Here is a 21,220-nt window from a genome sequence, read left to right on the forward strand (position 1 = left end):
ATATATTGCCCCGCTCCAGTTGTAACTGAGAAGGGTCTGGGCAAGCTTCATTCACAGCCCATTTCCAAAGGGGCGTCACCAACGGACGCTGCTCAAATGCCTCTGGGTGCAATTGGATAGTCCTTCAACCAATCAGACCAACGATCCGGGTGACGTAGCAGCGACAGCGGCATCAATGGGTTGCTGTGTCATGTTGAATGTAAACAAAAAGCTGCTCGCCGTCGCTGTGCTATCGTCATAGTGTAAAGCCCGCCTCAACGGCTGTGATTGGTGCCTCGATTTGGGAAAAAATTGGAAATGGGCTCTTGGCCAGACGGACTCGCAGAGCAGATCTCAAATTTGCCAGAAGTTCATCTGGCTTTTCCCAGGCTAGCTCAACAGCAGGCTAGTTCAACATCTACTAAATGGGTAAACTGTTCACAAACCTACCGCGCCATCTAATCCACTGAATGTGAAACAAATCTAACATCACGTATTACTGATTATGTTACTTTATAGTAAATAAATGCTTCAAAACTCCTGGATATTCCAGGACCAGTAAAAGGCCGATCGATCGCATGCGTTACAGTTAAGAAAGCGATTTAAAAACTTCTTAGGAGTTCTGTAGTTTTAAACCAAAGCAGATCCATGTAATGTATCTGAGATCAAAGCAAAGTTTAATTTAAGTCATTTAAAAAACAATAATTTCAACTGTAAAAAAATGAAGCTAAAACAACATATGGGATTAAACAGATGTATTTTAAAGAACGACTGGCTCCAGTTTGCATGTAACCTACACAAGTTTAATTTAATATTAAATTAAATCAGCTCGGACTCACTATCAAACATACACACATTTCATCTGGACGTAGGAATCCAGTACGAATACAGATCCATCATTTATTTACCAAACAATAAAAACTCATACAAAGATTACAATATGACAAGTTTAGTCAATAAGTTTAAAAAAATCAGCGTCCATTTTTTTTTAAAATCTATGACTTTCGTTCGTCACTCATCTGCATCGCTGTGCGTTCCTCAGAGCGACAAGTTGACGTCGCTCTTCAACTTGCCGCTGCTGAGGCTGTGGATCATGGCGATCATCGAGGAGTGTTTGTTCAGCTCGTCCTCCTTCTGCTTCAGCTTCGTCTCCAGCTGACTCTTCTGCAGCTCCAGGGACGACGCCTGGAGAACAGGAAACAGAGGAGCTTTAAATCTCTACAGCTTTGAGTCAAGATAGGATTCATCGGAGTAGTTTTACCTGACATGGTGAACATCTGACATTACATATTTCATATCATAACAAACCTTGTGTCCTTTAAGTCCCAACATTGTTTGACATGCAGATAAAAGAAAATTAAAAAATGTTCTTATCATTGTCTTGGTTTTTTGTAACTTACTTTACATTATTTTACAGTACTGGAGGTTTTTCCTGTCTTATTGTTTTCTTTCTTTAGACATTCTTATTTACATATTTTAACTTTTTAGTTTTTTCTTTTTTTACTTAACACTGTTATACTGCTTCTCTGTGTTATTTTCTTTGTTTTAGTAATCAGTGAGTTTAGTGAGTCAGTTTTGATGTATAAAAACTGAATTGATTTGTCTTGCATCAAAGCAAACTAAACGTTCGCTAATTTGAACCAACTATGTTTGATGAAATGTATTCAAACTTTGCAGTGTTTTTTCTTCTTCTTTGGTGTTATGTTTATTCAGGCAACAACATTTATTTGATAGTTTGATGGGAACAAATAACAGATTCATAAAGCCTGAAAATATGAGCTACAAACCTTGTTTAAAGGTCCTATGACTTTTTGGATGCTTTTATATAGGCCTTAGTGGTCCCCTAATACTATATCTGAAGTCTCTTTTATATAGACCTTAGTGGTCCCCTAATACTATATCTGAAGTCTCTTTTATATAGACCTTAGTGGTCCCCTAATACTATATCTGAAGTCTCTTTTATATAGGCCTTAGTGGTCCCCTAATACTATATCTGAAGTCTCTTTTATATAGGCCTTAGTGGTCCCCTAATACTATATCTGAAGTCTCTTTCATATAGGCCTTAGTGCTCCCCTAATACTGTATCTGAAGTCTCTTTTATATAGGCCTTAGTGGTCCCCTAATACTGTATCTGAAGTCTCTTTTATATAGGCCTTAGTGGTCCCCTAATACTGTATCTGAAGTCTCTTTTATATAGACCTTAGTGGTCCCCTAATACTGTATCTGAAGTCTCTTTTATATAGGCCTTAGTGGTCCCCTAATACTGTATCTGAAGTCTCTTTTATATAGACCTTAGTGGTCCTCTAATACTAAAGGGAAGATTCCAGATCGGCCCATCTGAGCTTTCATTTTCTCAAAGGCAGAGCAGGATACCCAGGGCTCGGTTTACACCTATCGCCATTTCTAGCCACTGGAGGACCATAGGCAGGCTAGGGGAACTCATATTAATGTTAAAAAACCTCATAAAGTGAAATTTTCATGCCATGGGACCTTTAAGAGTGTGTTAGGGAAAAGAACAGAATCTAAACCAAATACAAGAAAACCCTGTAACACACTAATACATGGACATAGATGTCAGTTAAAGTTATGAACTGTAGGTGTGACCAGAACTTCTGATGCACCATTTAATGTTTTCAAATGTAGTCTTCATCACCTTGATGCTGGCATCCTTCCTGGCCTGCTCTGTCTTGTTCAGCTCCTTCCTCAAAACATCCACCGTCTCCTCCAGTTCTCTCCGCTCTTGATCCTTCTCCTTCATCTTCTCCTCCTCGGCACGCAGTTCCCCGCGCAGACCTGACCGGAACGAGACAAAGTATTTAGTGAAGCAAGATTAGAGTTAAAGGCCGGGAATTGAGGTCCCAGGATTTCTTCCCTAAATCTCCACCTGTTTCCTGGGAAAATACCTGCAGGAACACAGTATTTGTAGCGTTCTGCAACAAAGACACATTCTCCACAATACAACCTCAGTGTGAAAGCTATAGTCTGACCTTTGTTATTGAAATAGTTATTTCGGTCATGTAACTGGATCAACAAAAGCCCAATTTTGTGTGGCTTTAATTAGTGAAGGAGCGCACACACGGACCATATTTTTGTTGTACTGCAAATTGCTGCAGCTCCTCTTTTCACCCTGTGTGTTGAGCTCTCTGTTTTAGCTACAGAGTGAGGCATCTCACTTCTGTTCCATCTTTGTTGGGAGTCGCACATGAGCAGTACCTAGGTAAGGACTACTAGCCAGTCAGAAGCAGAGTATGAGGGCGAGCCCTGACAGTACCTAGGTAAGGACTACTAGCCAGTCAGAAGCAGAGTATGAGGGCATGCCCTGACAGTAGCTAGGTAAGGACTACTAGCCAGTCAGAAGCAGAGTATGAGGGCGAGCCATGCTAGCAGCTAGGCGAGCATTATAACGTGTGTTCCAAAGTGACCACGTTTGTCTCTGAAGTAAAGGCTGGACTACAATAGAGCTGTTTGGAGCAGTTTGTGAACAGTGTTTTCTGTTGGAGATAGTAAGTCCCTTTGGCCTGGACTTCGGGCTTTTTCACTTTGTAAACCTATAACATGCACAAAAAAGATATATAACACAATAAAGGAAAGGGGAAAAGCCAAAAAGCATAATATGAGCACTTTAAGTAACATTTTCAATGTAGGATTTTTTGTTACAAAGTGACCACGTTTGTCTCTGAAGTAAAGGCTGGACTACAATAGAGCTGTTTGGAGCAGTTTGAACAGTGTTTTCTGTTGGAGATAGTAAGTCCCTAAAGGAAAGGGAAAAAGCATAATATGAGCACTTTAAAATGACCAGAAAACATAATGTTAGCTTTAAGAACTTTGAATCAGTCATGCAATTTCAACGACAGCAGATAAAAATGAACTGACACACTAAATGAATCCCAGAAGCTCTACGACATTAACGACAGCTCTGCACACGCAGATTTCACAAGCTGACTGATGCTGACGTCCGACCAACCTGCGATGTCGCTGTTCTTCTGCTGTAGATCTGAACGGAGGGATCTGATCTCCTCCTCTCTCTCCTCCAACACCGACGCCATCCTGAGAAACACACAGACACAATTTAAAGAAGGTTATCTTACCTGAACCTTTCATTGCAACAAATGACTGAAGTGTCAAAAGTTTGCTTCCTGCGGTATTTACGCAAAAAAGAGAAAAGCAGAGATAAGATTCAGATGTGTGTGGATTACTTTTCGTGCTGCAGTTGTAGTGCTTCATGGTTCTTCCTCAGAGTGTCGTTCTGTTTGGTGAGCGAGATGTGAGCCGTCTGCAGCTCCTTCAGCAGCTGCTCGCTCTCATTCAACCTGCAGAGATCGACCGGTTACACACTGAAAAAAATCACTGTACACACGCACGCACGAGGTGCTGAAGCCTCAGGGTGCCCCCTCTTAGTCATTTGGTCGACTAATCTGTGCGTTAGGTCTTAATCGACAGATTTCTTCAGTCGATTAGTCATTTTTATATCCTTTTCAATGCTGAATGACATATTGAAGAAACTTATGAGCACATCTGCAATAAAAACAAAATTTAAAGTGATGATTTTGCATGTTTGGTTGTGGAGAAACACATTTTTTACAGATCTGTCGATTAAATCAACTCATCGATTAGTTGACAAAACCATCTGAGTGTTAGTCGAATAAGAATTTATTTACTTAAGGACAGCTCTACATTTCAGAGTTTGTATTCACCAAATGAAATTTAAGACTTTTTTAAAATAAAAAACACATCAAATGCAATTTCATACCTTTTTCAAGGTTGAAATTATTTATTAAGTGAATTAATTTATTAATATCTATATCACACTTATTTTTTCAGTACTTCCCAGCTGTATATGTAACCTTTATACCTATTAATATAATTAATCAATTAACGTGACCTGGATCCAGATAAGTAGTAGAAAATTGATAGATGGATTAACCAATTTCAAAGAATTTTGCTAAAATCAACAGACCTTTATCGATTCAATTTAAGACATTCTATAATACTTTCTGAGGCCTGTTTTGAAGGAACACAGAATGTATATGAATCTGTTGTGTGTTTCTTGTATCTATCCTGCCTCTGACCTGTTGAGCAGGCTGTTGTAGGCTCCTTTCAGGGCCTGGTGTTCCTCTGAGTCCTGCTGCAGCCGGGCGTTGTGCTGCAACAGCTCCTCCATGTCGGCCTTGGAGCGCTCCACCTCCAGCACCTGGCTGCTCAGCTCGCCCTGCAGATCCTCACGTCGACGCTCCGCCTCCTTTAGCAGGCAGCCCAGCTTACAAGCCTGCAGGTAAAGAAACCGAGAGAGAATACTAAATCATAGGCTGGGGAGGGTGAGGCTGGCTTGACTCTACCAGTCCTGTTTTTTATGTTATACAAAAACAAAATAGTATTAAAGTTGCCATATTATGCTCATTTTCAGGTTCATAATTGTATTTTGAGGTTGTATCAGAATAGGTTTACATATTTTTTGTTGTACTGCACATTGCTGCAGCTCCTCTTTTCACCCTGTGTGTTGAGCTCTCTGTTTTAGCTACAGATTGAGACCTCTCACTTCTATTCCATCTTTCTGGGAGTCACACATGCCAGTAGCTAGGTAAGGACTACTAGCTAGAAGCTAGCGCTGCTTGCGCTTAGCCACCTTGTTCTCAATGGCAAAACACTGCTACAACACTATAGAACTATAGTCCCTGTTCTGCAGGTATTCCACACAAAGTTGGAAGAGCACCGTCGTTTAGAAGAAGTCTCCTGGCTAATCCTGCCTTCTACTTACCGAAGTTGGAGAAACAGCTAGCTGATGTGGTATTACCTAAAGTGGTTAGCACACACCAAATGTTTCGGCCGATGACGTAGACCTGCTGATTTTGACCAGCTCAGCCAGAGACTGAAGGCAGGACACATTCAGAAACCGTATCTCACTCTAAACAGCATGGATGTTTTTTCTCCAAGTTTGTATGCGTGTGGAAGCACCAGAGACACAAAATAACACCCCAAATCCCAGAAAAAGTGATTTTTTCATAACATTGGAACTTTAATAAGGTAATTCTGAGCATGTAATGGCTAAGTTTGTAGCATATTCCAGCCACAGCCTATGGTGAAATCGGAGGCCTTACCAAATTCTTTATTTTAATATAAAAATATTTTAAATAAAATTGTGATACAACCTTAATACCGAAGCATTTTTGATTTTCTTGATTTATCTTATTGTCTATAAAATGTTTGAAAATGATAACAAATATCAGTTTTCAAAAGTTTTTAAATGTTTTGTCAGTCAAAAACCCAAAAGACCGTTTACAATCATATACATCTAAGAGGCTGGTAACAGTAAATGGTTCGCCTTTTTTGCTTGACAAGTGTCTCAAATAATTAAAACTCCTAAAGTTGTCTGTTAGCAGCACCCTAGGGTTTAGCTAAAATAGTAGGAAAAGAATAACTTCAGCCATATCACTGGAGCCCTGAGAGAGGGGGGGGGGGGAGAGAGAGAGAGAGAGAGAGAGAGAGAGAGAGAGAGTGTGTGTGTGCTACCTCAGCCTCAGCTTGAGCTCGCTGGAAGCGGTACTGAGCGATGAGACGGTCGGCCTGAGAGAGAGCCAGAGCCTTTGCATCCAACAAGTCCTGTAGACGACTCTCCTTAGACTGACGGAGAGACCCAAAGACACATTACTGTTAAAAGAAATCAGAGCTAAAAACATGTTTAACTGATTGATCCACAACTGTAATAACTCCAAAATCAATCTCAATGTTTGTGCACCGGCAGTAGTAGACGCTTTAACAAATAACCCTCCAGGATGAGAGACACTGCTCTACTCTAAAAATACAGTTTGATGGTCAAATGGAAAAAGTTCAAAATTACTAGAAACTCAGAAACCCTCCTACAATCCAATGCCTCTACCCTGCAACTCTCCCCTTTGTGAATCCTATAACGTTCCGTTTTTGTTGACACTGTCAAAAAGGTGTTTTTGAGGCAGTTTTGTAGCAGTTTCGTGCTGGTGTTGTATGGGATTAATGTATCTAATAACTTAAGTCATTTTTTATTTATAAAATATGTTTTTGCCCCATGTTTGAACAACAGACGATGGGGAAAAAGAAACAAAACAACAGAATACACTTACATTATTAGAAACACTAAATGTAATGCAATCAAATACAACATGAGCCTCAAATGTTACCAAAGACCTGAGCTCAAACAATAAACTGTTAATAAGATGAACAAAGACAGGATTTATTAGGGGGGTTAAGATACAAAGCAGGAATGTCATTTGTCCGTCAATCGCTACAAACTTTGCAATACAAAAATAACAAAAATCTAGTAGTATTTGTCACAGTAAGTTCTCCTCTGTCTTCTTATAAACGTTCTTACCGCAAATGCAGATAGCTTCTGTTCATAAACATCGATGATCTCTGACACATGCGAGTCCTTCACCCGTTCCTGCAGCTATTAACAACAAAAGGACATCAGCGAAACATGCTTTTCACACTAAAAGCAATAACTTAATTTTAATAATTTCACCATGTTGTTTGGCACAATGAAAATGTAGAATGTTTCTTCCAACTTTTTTTACTGTACACATCCATTTGTGCCTTAAAGCATGACTATATATGAAACTCTTATTAAAGTAAATACATAAATACATATATTTACATTTATTTTAAACATTGTTTGCATTTAAATGATGCTTTTATTCAAAATGGGTTACTGACGTACAATAACTTTAAAAAAAAAAAATAGCACCAATATCAACAATACAACTCAACAGTATTTTTCCCCAACACACACGTACACACTTTACCTCTAAGCCATTCTGTATCTTGTCAACCAGACTGTGGACGCTCCTGCTGGAACCACTGGAACAGTCCAGTATGCTGAAAGGCGGGACTTCCTGCACTGCAATGCGTTTAACAGACAGCTCAGCCTCCCTCTGGCAATAGGCGTTGTTGGCAGCCATACTTTCTCCCAGACTTGAGAAAGATAGTTTGATAAATAGAAAGCGGGAAACTGGCAACTACTTTGTTTCACAAGGAATATTTTAATGAACCATTTTCACCACCAGTAGAAGTTAACAGGTTTGTCATTATTGGCCAAGTTACCGATATAATGTGCACTATAAAAGTATCATCTGCCACAAGTTGATATGTTGAGAAAATAAGACAATGCTGCTTTTTTGGCTACTTGTTACTCATCAAAGGTTATGTCTTAATAGGAACTTGAGCTGTGAACAGTTCGAAAAGGTATTTTTCCTTCTGACTGTTTCATTTAAAGGATTTTTAGAGACGTGAAGAGGAGAAAGTATTCTGTAAAGTTAAATCATTTGAGAAAAGAAAGAAATGTATGTATGTAATTTGATTTCTTTGCTTTGAGGCCCCTCTGACCTAAAGTTCCTAGAGGGTAATCAATACACACAGCACCCTCATACCGGTTTTCCACCATGCGCGTCTGCGCTGCGTTCCGGAGGCGCCGCAGGTCCTGCGAGCAATCACAGCCATTCAAGTCACAGCTTGATATTCCACCAGCCGCACCACGGTGCGTCTCAGAAGCGTGCGTGAAGCGGCTCCCGGCTCCGCTAAAGATATGCGCCCGGTCTATTTTCACACGAGCAGCGGGGCGTCAGTCTGCCAAGGGAATTTTATCAGGATGCAAAGTATCCTGGATCTATGAAATAACTAAAAATCTGCCTGCCGCTATGAAAGTTTAACATAGGGGTGTACTTACTTATGCTCCCTGTATTTTAAGGAACATTTATTTATTTACGATACATTATTCATTCACAAAGACAATTTGTATCCTTAAAGGTTGTATTTTTCCTCATTTTTTTAATTATTGCATTAAGATCAATTTCCAAAAGATGATTTTGTTATTCCTCTTTTTAGTCAAGCATGGGTTCATAAACTTATGAGCACCACTGTACATCTTAGAGGTGGAAAAACATAACATGGCACAACAAATCTTTTTTATCAGGACAACGCCAGAAAAGAGAAGACATGGAGTTTAACTACAGAAGTGCTTGGAGTAAAAGGTAGATAATAGCTTAATAAAACGTGATTGTTCTGTAAAGTACTTGTAGAGGCAATCAAATCTGTGAGTCAGCAGGTAAAACGCTCCGCTTCTGAGACCGGAATAAAACCGGAACGCAGTACAGATGCGCCCAGTGGAAAATGGCTGTTAGTCATGTTGTGATAGTGCCAACAGATGCATGTGTTTTTGGAGATTGGCTGGCAATTAGTGAGATGTTTTTATATAGCATAAACGTGTTGTTTCCAGCGTGTGACTCACACCAGAGAGGGGAAGTCTGGGAGAGGTGTGGCTTCAAACAACAGAGAGAGTCCCGTCTGCACACGCTCTCTGTGTTGGGACGTCAGGGCCAGCGAGAGGGGGGTCACTATCCTCTGGTCCTGAGAGATCAAATAAAGACAGAGAGAGGATAAGAGGTCACGGAGAAAACAACGGAACAGGACAGAAAGGAAAAAGATGAAGCACAGTGGGTGAAAGAGGTGATGAGAGTGTGTGGACCTGTAACATCCTGTAGAAGCTGGTCTCCATGTCCTTCACCTGTTGTCTCAGTTTGCTCATTAACTCCAGAGTCGTCAGCAGAGCTTCTGCACACACCTGACTGAAACACACAACTTTAACTCGTTTGTACCAATGCTGCAATGGTGGTAGAAGTATTGAGATATTTTACTTAAGTAAAAAGAGCAATACCAAAGGATATAAATACTACATTACAAGTAAAAGTCATGCATTCAAAGTATGTTTAAGTTGAAGTATTTTCAGCAAAATTAACTTAATGTAACACTTACAAAGCCCATTTGCCTCCATAATGAGTATTTTAGTTTAAGTACTTTATTATACTATTCGATTATTATTCCTGGTAAAATAACACATGCCACCTTTCTCCTCTGAAAACTGTACAATTAATTTTCTACAGTATACCCTTATTAATGACTATTGCAACTCATGGTGATTTTCATTATAGATTAATTAGTTAGTTAATCGATAAAAAATAATGTGGATCAGTGTTTCCCAAAGCCCAAGATGACGTCCTCAAATGTCTTGTTAATGTCCAAAACTCAAAGATATTCAGTTTACTGTCACAGAAGAAGAAACTACACATTATTCAAATTTAAGAAGCTGGAAAAATAATTTTTTTTTTTTTTTTTTCATAGTTCCTCTGTTCAGCATTAGGGAATGAATAGTAGGGTTGGGAACCTTTCGCATCCGAGCAAATACCAGTACCAATACCTGAAATTCAATTCCAGGTACCCAACAGTACTTTCCCTCTGTAATTACAAAAAATGTATTTCAGTTGTAAAAATAATTCCAAACCTATTTACTTAGAACATTATATTATTTTAGAATATTTTACACAGACAGAAATTAAACAAAAATAAAACCCCTCCCTCTCTCCTCCCAAGCCCGTCCCTACAACCTATTAAATTGAATAATTATTAATTTCTTACTCACTGTAACTTTTATTCTTGTATTTGTATATTATTATATTTTAGTTTTATTTTCATCATGACCGTTTTTAACTGCTCTTCAATGTTTCATGTAAAGCACTTTGAGTTGCCTTGTTGCTGAAAGGTGCTGTAGAAATAAAGTTGCCTTGGCTTGCAATCTCAGCCTGTCAGTCAGTCCCCAGGGCCTGCACCTCTGTGTGTGTGTGTGTGTGTGTGTGTGGGCCCTCTGCTCTCTGTCAATATGCAGAGAGGACAGATAAGCTTGAGCTTACTCTCAGGTACCAAAATTTGGCACCGTTTGATTTTATGTGAACCAATACTCGGTAATACCGATGTGATTCGGTCGGTACCGGTAAAAGTACAGGGTTCGGTACCCAACCCTAATGAATAGTAGCTCTAATAACAGCGCTCACTCACCTGAGATCGTTGTCAGACCCAGGGGGATGGCAGATGAGGGGGCTGTTGCTGTGACAACAGGTGAGGAGGGATTCAACTAGCGAGAGGCAGAGCTGAGCGCTCACCTGACGGGACACCAAACATCTGGTGGAGTCCTCAGCACACAGGAGTGGAGGAGTCAAGGCTTCAATAGTGTGGATCAACGGGAATACATTTCCAGGATAAATGTCAACATTATCAGGCTTTGCCCCTAACCTTCTGCTCTGTGTGTTGCCATTCTAAAAATCCCTTCGCTACGGGAAGCAACAGCAACCTATGAGCTAGCAAGCTACACGCTGAAAATCGCAAGTTTTGAAGAAAATGTGGATCGTGCAACAAGGCAGGCCTGCTTGGTTCTTTCAGAGAATGATTGTAAAGATTTATAAAGAATATGTTTAAGGCATTTCCTCTCTAACTGGGACGTTTTGGGACCGATTGGTGGGATTGCTGTGGACAAAGTACACACGGAGATACACTGGTAAGAGCAAATGAGGTTTAACCATGTATCAGCTAATTTAAATAGCTCATGTTACTGTATTGTGTCAACAGTTATCTTCATTTAATATTGTAAGTCGCGTTTTTTTGCAGGGTGCGAATGTTCCACCAAAACAAGTTCCTTCACAAGACTATTTAGCTGAGCCACCGTCGCTGCGTCTGGAGCTTAGCGCCGCTCAAGAAGATGTGGTTGGTTTAAAGAAATACAAACAACCCAGAGAGTTTTTTTTTCCTCCTATCCCAGAATGTATCTGTGATGTAGCCAGACCTTACTCCACAGCGTTTTAGAGATAGAGCTGGCAATGCGAGACTAAGGCTTCAAAAACACACACAGATAACACATGGGTAGCTGACCGGTTCAATCAGGCGAAGGATATTGAGCAGCAGGCTGGTGACGTGTGTGATGCGGTGGCAGTGTTTTCTTATGTGAGCGTCTCCCTGTGAAGGATCGAGGCCCCTCAGCAGCCCTAACAGGACGGGAAGCAACATTTCTATGAAGCTCAGCACACATTCAGACACACTCTCTGCTCCCAACGCCTCCTAGGGAGGAGAAGAGGAAAAGATTTAGGTAAACAAGGACTGATCAGATATTTAATGATTAAATTCGTCGTGCGTGTCCCGTACCTCCAGCAGCTCATTCAGCAGCTGCAGGGCCTGGAGCGAGCAGGACTCCGCGCCATCCACAGGCGAGCTCAGCCACTGCACCAGGGCGAGCCCGGACTCGGTTTTGCGTCCGCCGTCCAGTCCGGTCCCCTGCCGGCGGCTCGCTGCTCTGAGTTTGGGTGCTGCTGGTCTGAAAACCACCTCGCACAGCAGCGACCGCAGCCCTGAGACGCTGCACATGGCCAGGAGAAGCTCCAACACCTGCAAACAACACACACATCAAGATTAAATTAAAAGACACCAAAAATGCTAAATTGGTAAATCAAGAAAATATTTGGCAGACTAATCAATCATGAAAATAATTTAGTTTTAGTTCTTTTTTCGATAACTCGCAATTAATAACCTTAAAAAAAAATACTAAATGGGCGAGCATTCTGTCAACTTTAAGTACTAGGGTATAAATTCTTCGAGGTGCTACGGACACAATTATGTCTTTTACTTGCACTACGGGTCAGTTATCATATTCTTATGGGAGCAACACCAAGAACGGTTTCGGTGCATATTTGTGGGAAAAATACATAAAGATATACAGTATAGAATAATATGTAACACTTTAAATGGCGTGTGCACCTTTCCTGCAGAGTCGGGGTCTTTTGATTGCAGAAGTCCTAAAACTTGAGACACACATGCTGAGAAGTGCTGATACCTGTAAATATAAAAGTGTTTTTACAGAGTAAAGTCACAGAGGGCCCTGAGGCAAAACACTGAGGTCAAACACATGTGAGAAACGTATGTGAATATGTCTGTGGGTGTACTTTGTGAGGTGATCTGCTATCTTGGCGTTCTTCAACACGTCAACCAAAAGGTCAACCGAGTATTTTCTTGTCTGAGTGCCGTTGCCGTTCACAATGATGTTGAACACAAGCTGGAAAGTCTGGTGGATATTCTTAGCATCAAAGAGCTGCAGAAAACATACATGACACAAAAGGAGAAGATGAATGAGTGTGCTGGTATTAAGCAACTTGTCCACAGAGTAATTTATTTTATTTGTGCAGTAGAAGAAAAGACAGAAAAACAGAAAAGAGTAAAGAATTGTTGCTGCACTGTTGAGTTTAAAAAAAAAACCAAACACTAGTATTTAATATCAATAGTTGTTCTCAGAAGGGAGTCATATATAATATTCGACTACTGGTTACTACAGGGTTGCATAGATACTGTAGATCCCAACATGCATGTTTGACAGGTCTACACTGGTAATTGACAAAGGAAATTCAGGTGCAATATTTGAAAATATATGTATATAAACTGCAAAATTGAATACTGTAATGCAAGATCCTTTTGAAATTAAGAATCGCCAGGATTACACTGTCAAAACCTTTCTTCATTTAAGGGAGAAAAAAAAGAGGAGACAAGTTTCCACATGTATGCATTGTTAAAATAAAAAGGTGTACAATATAAAACTTCGCACAAAAAGTAAGGAAATTTGTGTTTGGTAGACTATTTCTCTGTGGTAACAATGCTTTTTGGCAATAAATCTTATACCGTTGGAAAGCCTGTTTAGTTCCCTTACAAATGGTGCCCCATTTGTTAGGAACATGCATTTGTGGGATGAGCAGCAGCGCTGAGTATGTGGGTTGTGCCCATGAAAAAATTGCCAAATCTTCTCTACCAATGCCAAACAGCTTATTCTGCCGTTGACTCATTTGGTGTTTGGTGGATTGGATGATTGAAGTTTGAAGAAACAAGACATATTGGTAATTTAACAATATATTCATTTCACAAACAGGAGCCTCAGTAGCGTGTGGAAGAACCATACACAGCCACAACAGCCTGGCACCTCCTCCTCATGCTGATCACACACTGCTGTGTGATGGCATCCCATTCTTCAACCAGCATTTGTCGCAAGTCAGCCAACGTGGTTGTGTTGGTCACTCTGGCACAAACAGCACGCCCAAGCTGATCCCACAAGTGTTCAATGGGGTTGAGGTCAGGACTGCTGGCAGGCCATTCCATCCTCTCACTTCCCACATTCTGGAGGTAGTCTCTGATAAACCCCGCCCTGTGGGGGGCGAGCGTTGTCACCTTGGAGGATAGAGTTCGGTCCCAGACTGTGGCGATATGGGATTGCCACTGGTTGCAGAATCTCATCTCTATCTCTCTCTGCATTGAGATTGCCTCCAATGATGACAAGCCTCATTTTTCCAGTGAGGGAGATGCCACCCCACACCATCACACTGGCAGAGAAGATTTGGCACATTTTTCAGGGGCGCAACCCATATACTCAGCGCTGCTGCTCATCCCACAAATGCATGTTCCTTACAAATGGGGCACCATTTGAAAGGGAACTAAACAGGCTTTCCAACAGTATAAGATGTATTGCCAAAAAGCATTGTTACCTCGCAGCAGCAAGTGTTTCCCACCCACCTTCTCGCCAACCTTCTCATTCAGAGTGAGGCTGGCCAGGATGGACAACGTGAAGATCACCACAGTCAGACTGTTGTGAGCCAGGAAGTTAATCAGAGTACGGTAGAATCGCTTCACGTTGTCCTGCAAGAACACACAAACACATATAAATAACACACAAGATGCAGTATCTTTAAGTAGCCACACGCTGATAATCTTTAGGTTGTATGCATGACATGTTTGTCTGCAGTGTTGAGTCCATTGTGTTGATTTGGAAGAAAACACTAAACTGCTAAACAGGTGAATTCTGTCCTGTGTAAACCTAAAACAATGGCTGGTTAGTCTAAACTAAATGCACTAACCATGAAAAACATTTAAGACATGTTCTTGGTCAAGCTATTTTAGATGACTTTTTTATGATTCAGATGCTTTATGATCGTTTAGGGCTGTGTCAAAAGCCTTTTTGTAAGGCATTTATTTTTTAACTAACCATCCAATTTGGTGTCATTTAAACACAACCAGACAAAAGACCAAAGACACATTATCCTGTCATTTGGCAGACAGCAGATAGATAGATAGATACTTTATTCATCCTGAGGGAAATTGTAGGCATCCAGTAGCTTAGACAACCATAACACAACAAACACACATACACATATATCTCACATACATAAAAATCACTCACAGAAAATTAAAGAGTTAAAGGTGCTGAGGTAGACTGTGTGCAATGGTGGTAGCGTAAAAAAGAACAGTGTAGGGATTGATCAGTGTAATAGCTTATTATTTAATATATTAACTAAGACTATGAAAATACAAGAACGTAAACCTAATAGAATTAGCAAAAATAACATACGTTAAGAATAATATATAAGATTATGTATACATAATATATGAATAAGTTATAAGATGTAGCTGTTATGACCAGAGTCCAGTTTGTGTAGGAGGGCTAATATAGCCTATAAGACAATCAGGTGTACAGCAGACAGAGATATAATGGTGGTAGGGGCTGAGAGATATTAATTTTGTGTAATAATGTCCAGCTGAAAATTAAATAAGGGGCTGCTATATTGCTATATACAGATCCCTGAAGATCCTAGACCGCCATACTGGCTTAACATCCTTTTAAGAGATCAAGTAATTGTTTCAGCTCTAGGCATATTCATTCTGTAAACCATTCTGTGACACTGTTAAAATAAAGGAAAAAACATTTTTCAAACAGACATCTTGTGTGAGTTACTGTATTCAGTCAGACTCACCAGAGACTTGATGTGGCTCTGCACTGAGTGGTTGTCTCGACACAAGTTGGCCATGAGGCCGAGGCACGGCATGATGATGTCCTCATTTTGAGACTGGCTGTGAGATGCAAAGGAAAATGTGAACAAAATACAACCTTCAGCTTCATTAAATCATACTGGGAGATGTGGTTCTTACATATTGGTCATGAGAAAAGTGATGAGCTCATGGATGTAGTTTGTAGACTGGAAGACGCGAGTGTTGTAGGTCAGTTTCTGCAGCACCTGCAAACACTGAACGATACACACAAGACAACATCACAACAAATAATCTACCATCCATAGGTCGAGGTTTTTCCTGGTTCAAAATAGCTCAACCATGACCAACTGTAACTTGCTATATTCTCTTTTAGAAAAATAGGGGATTTAATTTCAACATGTGCCGGGTAACATCCGCCTGCTCTGCCAATAAAGCAGGGCTGTGCAATTAATAGAATTTTGATCATGATTTCAATTTCTGCTCCCAACGATCACAAAAACAATGTATTCAAGAAAAACGATTATTTTGCACATTACATCTTGCAAGTAAACTCTTATTTTGTCTTGTGTTCTGAAGGGAAATTCGAAAAGTTCAACGGGAAAAGAATTATGGGAAACTTCCCAGTTCAAGGTGTTTTCACTGTTGATTTGTTTAACTGTTTTTTTTAAGTTCAATAAATGCATCATCTTTCCAAAAGTCAATGTGTAATCATGTTAAATAATTGTGATTTTTGACCAACAATGAATGTGATTATGATATATATTTTTCCATAATCGAGCAGCCCTACAATAAAGAAGCTTTGTTGTGCTGTACACAGAAGGGAGCGCAGTAATGCGCAGACCCACAGGTGATGGACTTACCTGCAGTACCAGGGGCTCTCCTGCTGTGGCGCTGTGGCAGTGGATGACAGACGCCAGGGCGCTGGTGAGGTTATAGCTGCTGTTAAGAATCTCCCGACTGTCATCATCACCGGCTGGGGGTGGGTGGGGGGCACAGGTGGGGAGAAAGACAAACGATTTGTTTCAGAAAGAGCTAGCAGTTCAGTTTTCTGCCTAAGGAATCACACACTCACTGGCCTGTTTATAAATTAAAGCATTAAAGCATAGCAGTGATCTTTCTAGAGAGCCATTATACTAGGAGAATAAGAAAACGTGTTAACATACTTCAATGTAAAACCCACAACTGTAATTTTTATGATGTAGTGACACTGTATGCATTTGTTTTTAATCAATTCTATTCTCATGTAGTATCATTTTATTCTCCGCTGAACTGCTGACATTAAAAACATCATAGACATACCTGTTGTGAATCTGTTACATTCAATTCTGTAAAAACTCTGAACAAAGCCTCTCTCATCTGTATCATAAATTTGTCATCATCAATCAATCCTAAATTGTTACACTGTTTTCTATTCTGAAGATCTGTGTGAACCAACCTTAAATCAATCCTCTTTCCTCTAGAGTCTCTTTCTTATCTACTCTCACGTCATCTAAGTGAATGAAGTGATTGTTCTGATGGCCTTGTGTGTCTCATTAAACCTTTAGAGTATTGTGAACTGAACACTGCCACGTGTCACTTTGTTCTCCGAATGTTAAGCCAAGGACCCCTTAACTGAAAGAGAGATGGAGCAGGGACCCCCTACTACATACATTGTATAAGAGATGAGAGACTCTACCCACCCTGACTGTTTTCCCACCTCCCCTCAGGCAGAAGGCTGCGTAGCATGCAGGCAAGGACCACCAGGCTGAAGAACAGCTTCTACCCGTATGCGGTCAGACTAATGAACTCCTCCACACTGCCATGCCTTTGAGTCTTCTCAAGAAATAGCACTGCACTTTATTTATTTAATTACTTGCTGCTATTCTGATACTGTCTTTGTAAATTATTTTATTTGTAATTGTTTTAAGTAGGATAGGGCTTATGAAGCAATGTTTTTAATTATTTATTAATCACTATAGTAGTAGGTCAGCACCGAGACCTGAGTTCTTATTTTGTTCTCCCCATCCATGTTGTGAGAATGACAAATAAAGTATCTATCTAAAATGAAGTTGCATATTAAACTGGGCCTACAATAACATGTAGGGCGGCCTAAAGCCTTTACATATACCTTTTTTGCATAGAATACTAAGATATTAAAATAGCCTAATACAGGGTTCATACGCATTTTAATGAGCGTTAATACTTTTCGGCAAATTTCCATGACTATGTATGTCATCTATGTAATCTATGTGTATCTATGTAAAATGTCAGTCGACATTATACAATAAGAATAAAAATCTGTGTTAAAGTTTCCCCTCAGAGGTTTAACAATAAAATGAATGACAATTTATGTTGTTCATAGTGGGAGTAGTAATATCGCGCCCCGAATAGAACGGTGAGGTTAAGATGACATGAAATACATTTATTAATCGCATATTATTATGCTGTGTTAAAAAAAAAAAAAATTCCATGACTTTTCCAAAACTTTCTGGGTCTTTTTATGTTTCCAAAACCTTTCCAGGCCTGGAATTTGCATTTTTCAAATTCCATAACTTTTCCAGGTTTTCTCAAAACGTTTGAACCCTGCTAATAATTGTTGGCATGATTGTATAAGTCATCTTTTAATGTTAAATGCACATGTGACATATTGAATCCTTAGGATTTACTGTATCTGTGGATCTTAGTGGCTACCTTATCTATAGGCCAGTTGACCTATTATCAGTGGGGATTTGTATTTGCTAATAATATGTTGGATTCATTTTAGGACTTTTTAGTTTTTGAAAAAACATAATAATTCAAAGCAAAGTGAAGATACTCAAAGCAAAGTGAAGATACAATGCTTTTGATGGACCAGCTGATTTGATGGTTTTACTAGCAGCAGTGAGATGTGTGAGATCGTATTGTTGTGCATCTTAAACTTATAATCTGCGTCAGAAAACATTTCCCAAAAGCTTACAAAGTGACATGCTACCAAATTGCCAAGACATAAAGTTGCCCCTGGCTCTGAGAGAGAGAGGCTGGTTATGTGCATGACTTGTGTTGTGTGAAATGTGTAGCATGTACCCAGTTTTGCCAGCAGGGAGATGATGGAGCTTGTCAGGGTCTGGCTGGTGTTTGGGTTTCCAGCCAGCTCCACCAGCCCACTCACACACTCCCGGGGCAGAACCTGGCCGGAGGACAGCAGCTGGTCACATTTAAGGCCTGAGACCTCCTGCAAACACACACAACATGTACCACAACATTGTAGACACATTTATCCGCAAAGGTGTAAATTACTTTACACAGGGATGACGTGCAAAAATTCAACAAACATTCAGTAAAGCTACAACATTCAGCTTCATCTCGCCACCGCTACCTGTGCCCTTGGCATGGTTGTAGTGTTGTAATGTAAGTTAACGTTATGTCTGTCATGAAGGGACCTTACCTCCACTTGTTTCTGTAGCTGCGCTGCGTTTTGCGCTGTCCTGCCGTCTCTGTACTGCTGGACAGCCAGCAACAGAGACTTCAAAGACGTAGCCATGTCCATCCTGTAGAGCAAAACTATTCTAGTGAGACAACACATTAGCTCGAAAAATCTATTCTTTTAACGTTTTCACCGTCCATCTTGAACCTTTAAGATGCTAACGCTAGCTAACAAGCCTACCTTACAGTTTCATAACAACAGCAACTTAACTAATTTAAAAGTGGCTTAACATGTTTGACCAGTGCTTATATATTTCAAACGATGACATTAAATATGTGTGTGCTTGTTTGCGTGTAGAAGACTACCTGAGGAGCAGTTTCTTCCCCAAGAAACGTCAACAAAAAAACAGCTAGCTTCCTCCTCCCGCTTCGAGCTTTGAACTGGACCGGACCATGTGTGAGAAAGGGGGGGGGGGGGAAGGCAGGTTAAATCTACATTTATAAAGCTTATATTGATTTGTGAATAATATAAACCAATACATTATATCATTGAAGTTATGCTTTTAAATGAAACAACATGAATACACGTCTGATGTAAGTCTTTTTATTATACATTTAGCGAACCATAAATTCATTACTCCCTTTCGAATGTCTTGGGAGAGGCCACGCGAGAGTCACGTAACGTAAGGGGGCGGAGCAGGAACCAGCTGTTGCAGATACAATAAAATAAAGTAAAATTAAATTAAAAATAATTAAATACAATATAAAAAAAATCTATAAATAAAAAAAAACTTTTAGGAAAATATAATAATATAAAAGGTTTTTAATGATTTCATTATCAGTTTGATTTATATGTTCCGGTAACATGATTAAATCAAGTAAGATCAGTCCGAATTTAAGATAAAAGTTGTGTCCGATATGTCTGATTTGCAAAGTCAAAAAAATAAATGTCTGATTTGCAAAGTTGTATCACTTATTGGTGAAGTTTTTTTTTTTTTTAATGTAGACTCATTTAGGCTTAATTTGCTTGACCACAGAATAATGCAATGCAATTCAAGAGTCCTGTATTTAAAAGTTTGATAGACTATTCAGTTTTATTTCTAATGTTTTATTTGTCCATTCTATTTCCAAACATGAAGCAAGCTAAATATTAGATGCAGTCCAGTAGAACAACACCAGAAGTTATGGTCTCGAAAGTTAAATCAGTCAGTTTGACTCAAAAATGTAACATTATAAATTTCACAAGAATACATTTATTGTAGGGCTGTTGTTTACTTGTGTTGGATTGTATTTTGTTGCATTCTGTAACTGCTGGTAACTATGTGGGATACAAATTGCATGAGTTAGAGGCAAACAAACACCACATTTCAAGAAAATGTACTGGTCAGTGTTCTGTCTGATAAAACATAAACAAAACATGAAGAAACGCTTTTGTTAAGGTTGACTAAAATGAGTTTATGAAAGAATTGTGACCAAGATATTTACTTAGTGGGACTTTCCACAATTTTCTCTGGAGGACAAACTACTTAGTAGAACCACAAGTTCCCTTAAACATATATAAGGTTCCTTACAGCAGCAAAAAGAACCATACCTAGAAGTTCATAAGCCTAATTCTCCTAAACAGCATCAATGGTTTGATGTCATACATGATTGACGTGTGTGTTAGATTTGAGGAAAGATTTGTATGCAAAGAGATGGCAGAAGTGGACACTTTACTTAGACAAAAGATAAGGACCCTGGCTCACAGCTTGTACTCATTTGAGGATAAGGCAGCTACTTGTAATGTGCATATTTTTTGTCATTTGATTTTTCACAGGCTTTGTTTTTCTTTTTTATTATGACTTTATTTACACTTGTAAATTTACATGACCGTGTGCAGTTGTGATATCCTGAAAATCCCCCAAAAAACGAATGCCTTTATTAGATGTGTTGCAACAGAGATGCAGACAGGAAACAGAGAGGGGTATGACATGCAGCAAAGGTCCTGGTATGTATCTTAACCATTAAACACAATTTATTCATACTTTTTAGCTAATATAAACCCCCACCATTATCTGGGATAAGCTATTGGCAAATAATATCAGTCTGCTATCAGTCGGCCCGTACAACTCCAACAAAATGTAACATATCAACGACCGCATGCATTTATTATCAAAGTGTCCTGAGCAGCAGTGTGAGGACGTTATTGAGGACAGTCCTCATATCTTAATGGATT

The 21,220-nt window shown here is 39.6% G+C and overlaps 1 protein-coding gene across 2 annotated transcripts; it reads right to left on the reverse strand.

Annotated features, from left to right (window-relative positions):
• Positions 1 to 854: 854 nt before the first annotated feature.
• On the reverse strand, positions 855 to 19,446 carry cip2a (cellular inhibitor of PP2A). Of its 2 annotated transcripts, XM_078280948.1 has the most exons (22): positions 19,372 to 19,446; positions 19,028 to 19,130; positions 18,667 to 18,814; positions 16,485 to 16,597; positions 15,784 to 15,878; positions 15,609 to 15,705; positions 14,374 to 14,496; positions 12,765 to 12,910; positions 12,580 to 12,655; positions 11,971 to 12,210; positions 11,724 to 11,886; positions 10,834 to 10,981; positions 9,470 to 9,569; positions 9,233 to 9,351; positions 7,752 to 7,920; positions 7,322 to 7,396; positions 6,487 to 6,597; positions 5,049 to 5,245; positions 4,176 to 4,289; positions 3,944 to 4,026; positions 2,633 to 2,772; positions 855 to 1,164 (listed from the first exon to the last, which is right to left on the reverse strand). In XM_078280948.1, the coding sequence occupies exons 2-22, from the start codon at positions 19,127 to 19,129 to the stop codon at positions 1,018 to 1,020; spliced, it is 2,706 nt and encodes a 901-aa protein (XP_078137074.1). In that variant the 5' UTR covers position 19,130; positions 19,372 to 19,446; the 3' UTR covers positions 855 to 1,017. The 2 variants fall into 2 exon arrangements, with proteins under 2 accessions (XP_078137074.1, XP_078137073.1); XM_078280947.1 differs by lacking the exon at positions 19,372 to 19,446 and having other exon boundaries at positions 19,028 to 19,363.
• Between the last annotated feature and the right edge of the window lie 1,774 nt (positions 19,447 to 21,220).

The sequence above is a fragment of the Sander vitreus genome, chromosome 22, assembly GCF_031162955.1.
Source record: "Sander vitreus isolate 19-12246 chromosome 22, sanVit1, whole genome shotgun sequence".
In the NCBI taxonomy this organism is placed as follows: domain Eukaryota; kingdom Metazoa; phylum Chordata; class Actinopteri; order Perciformes; family Percidae; genus Sander; species Sander vitreus.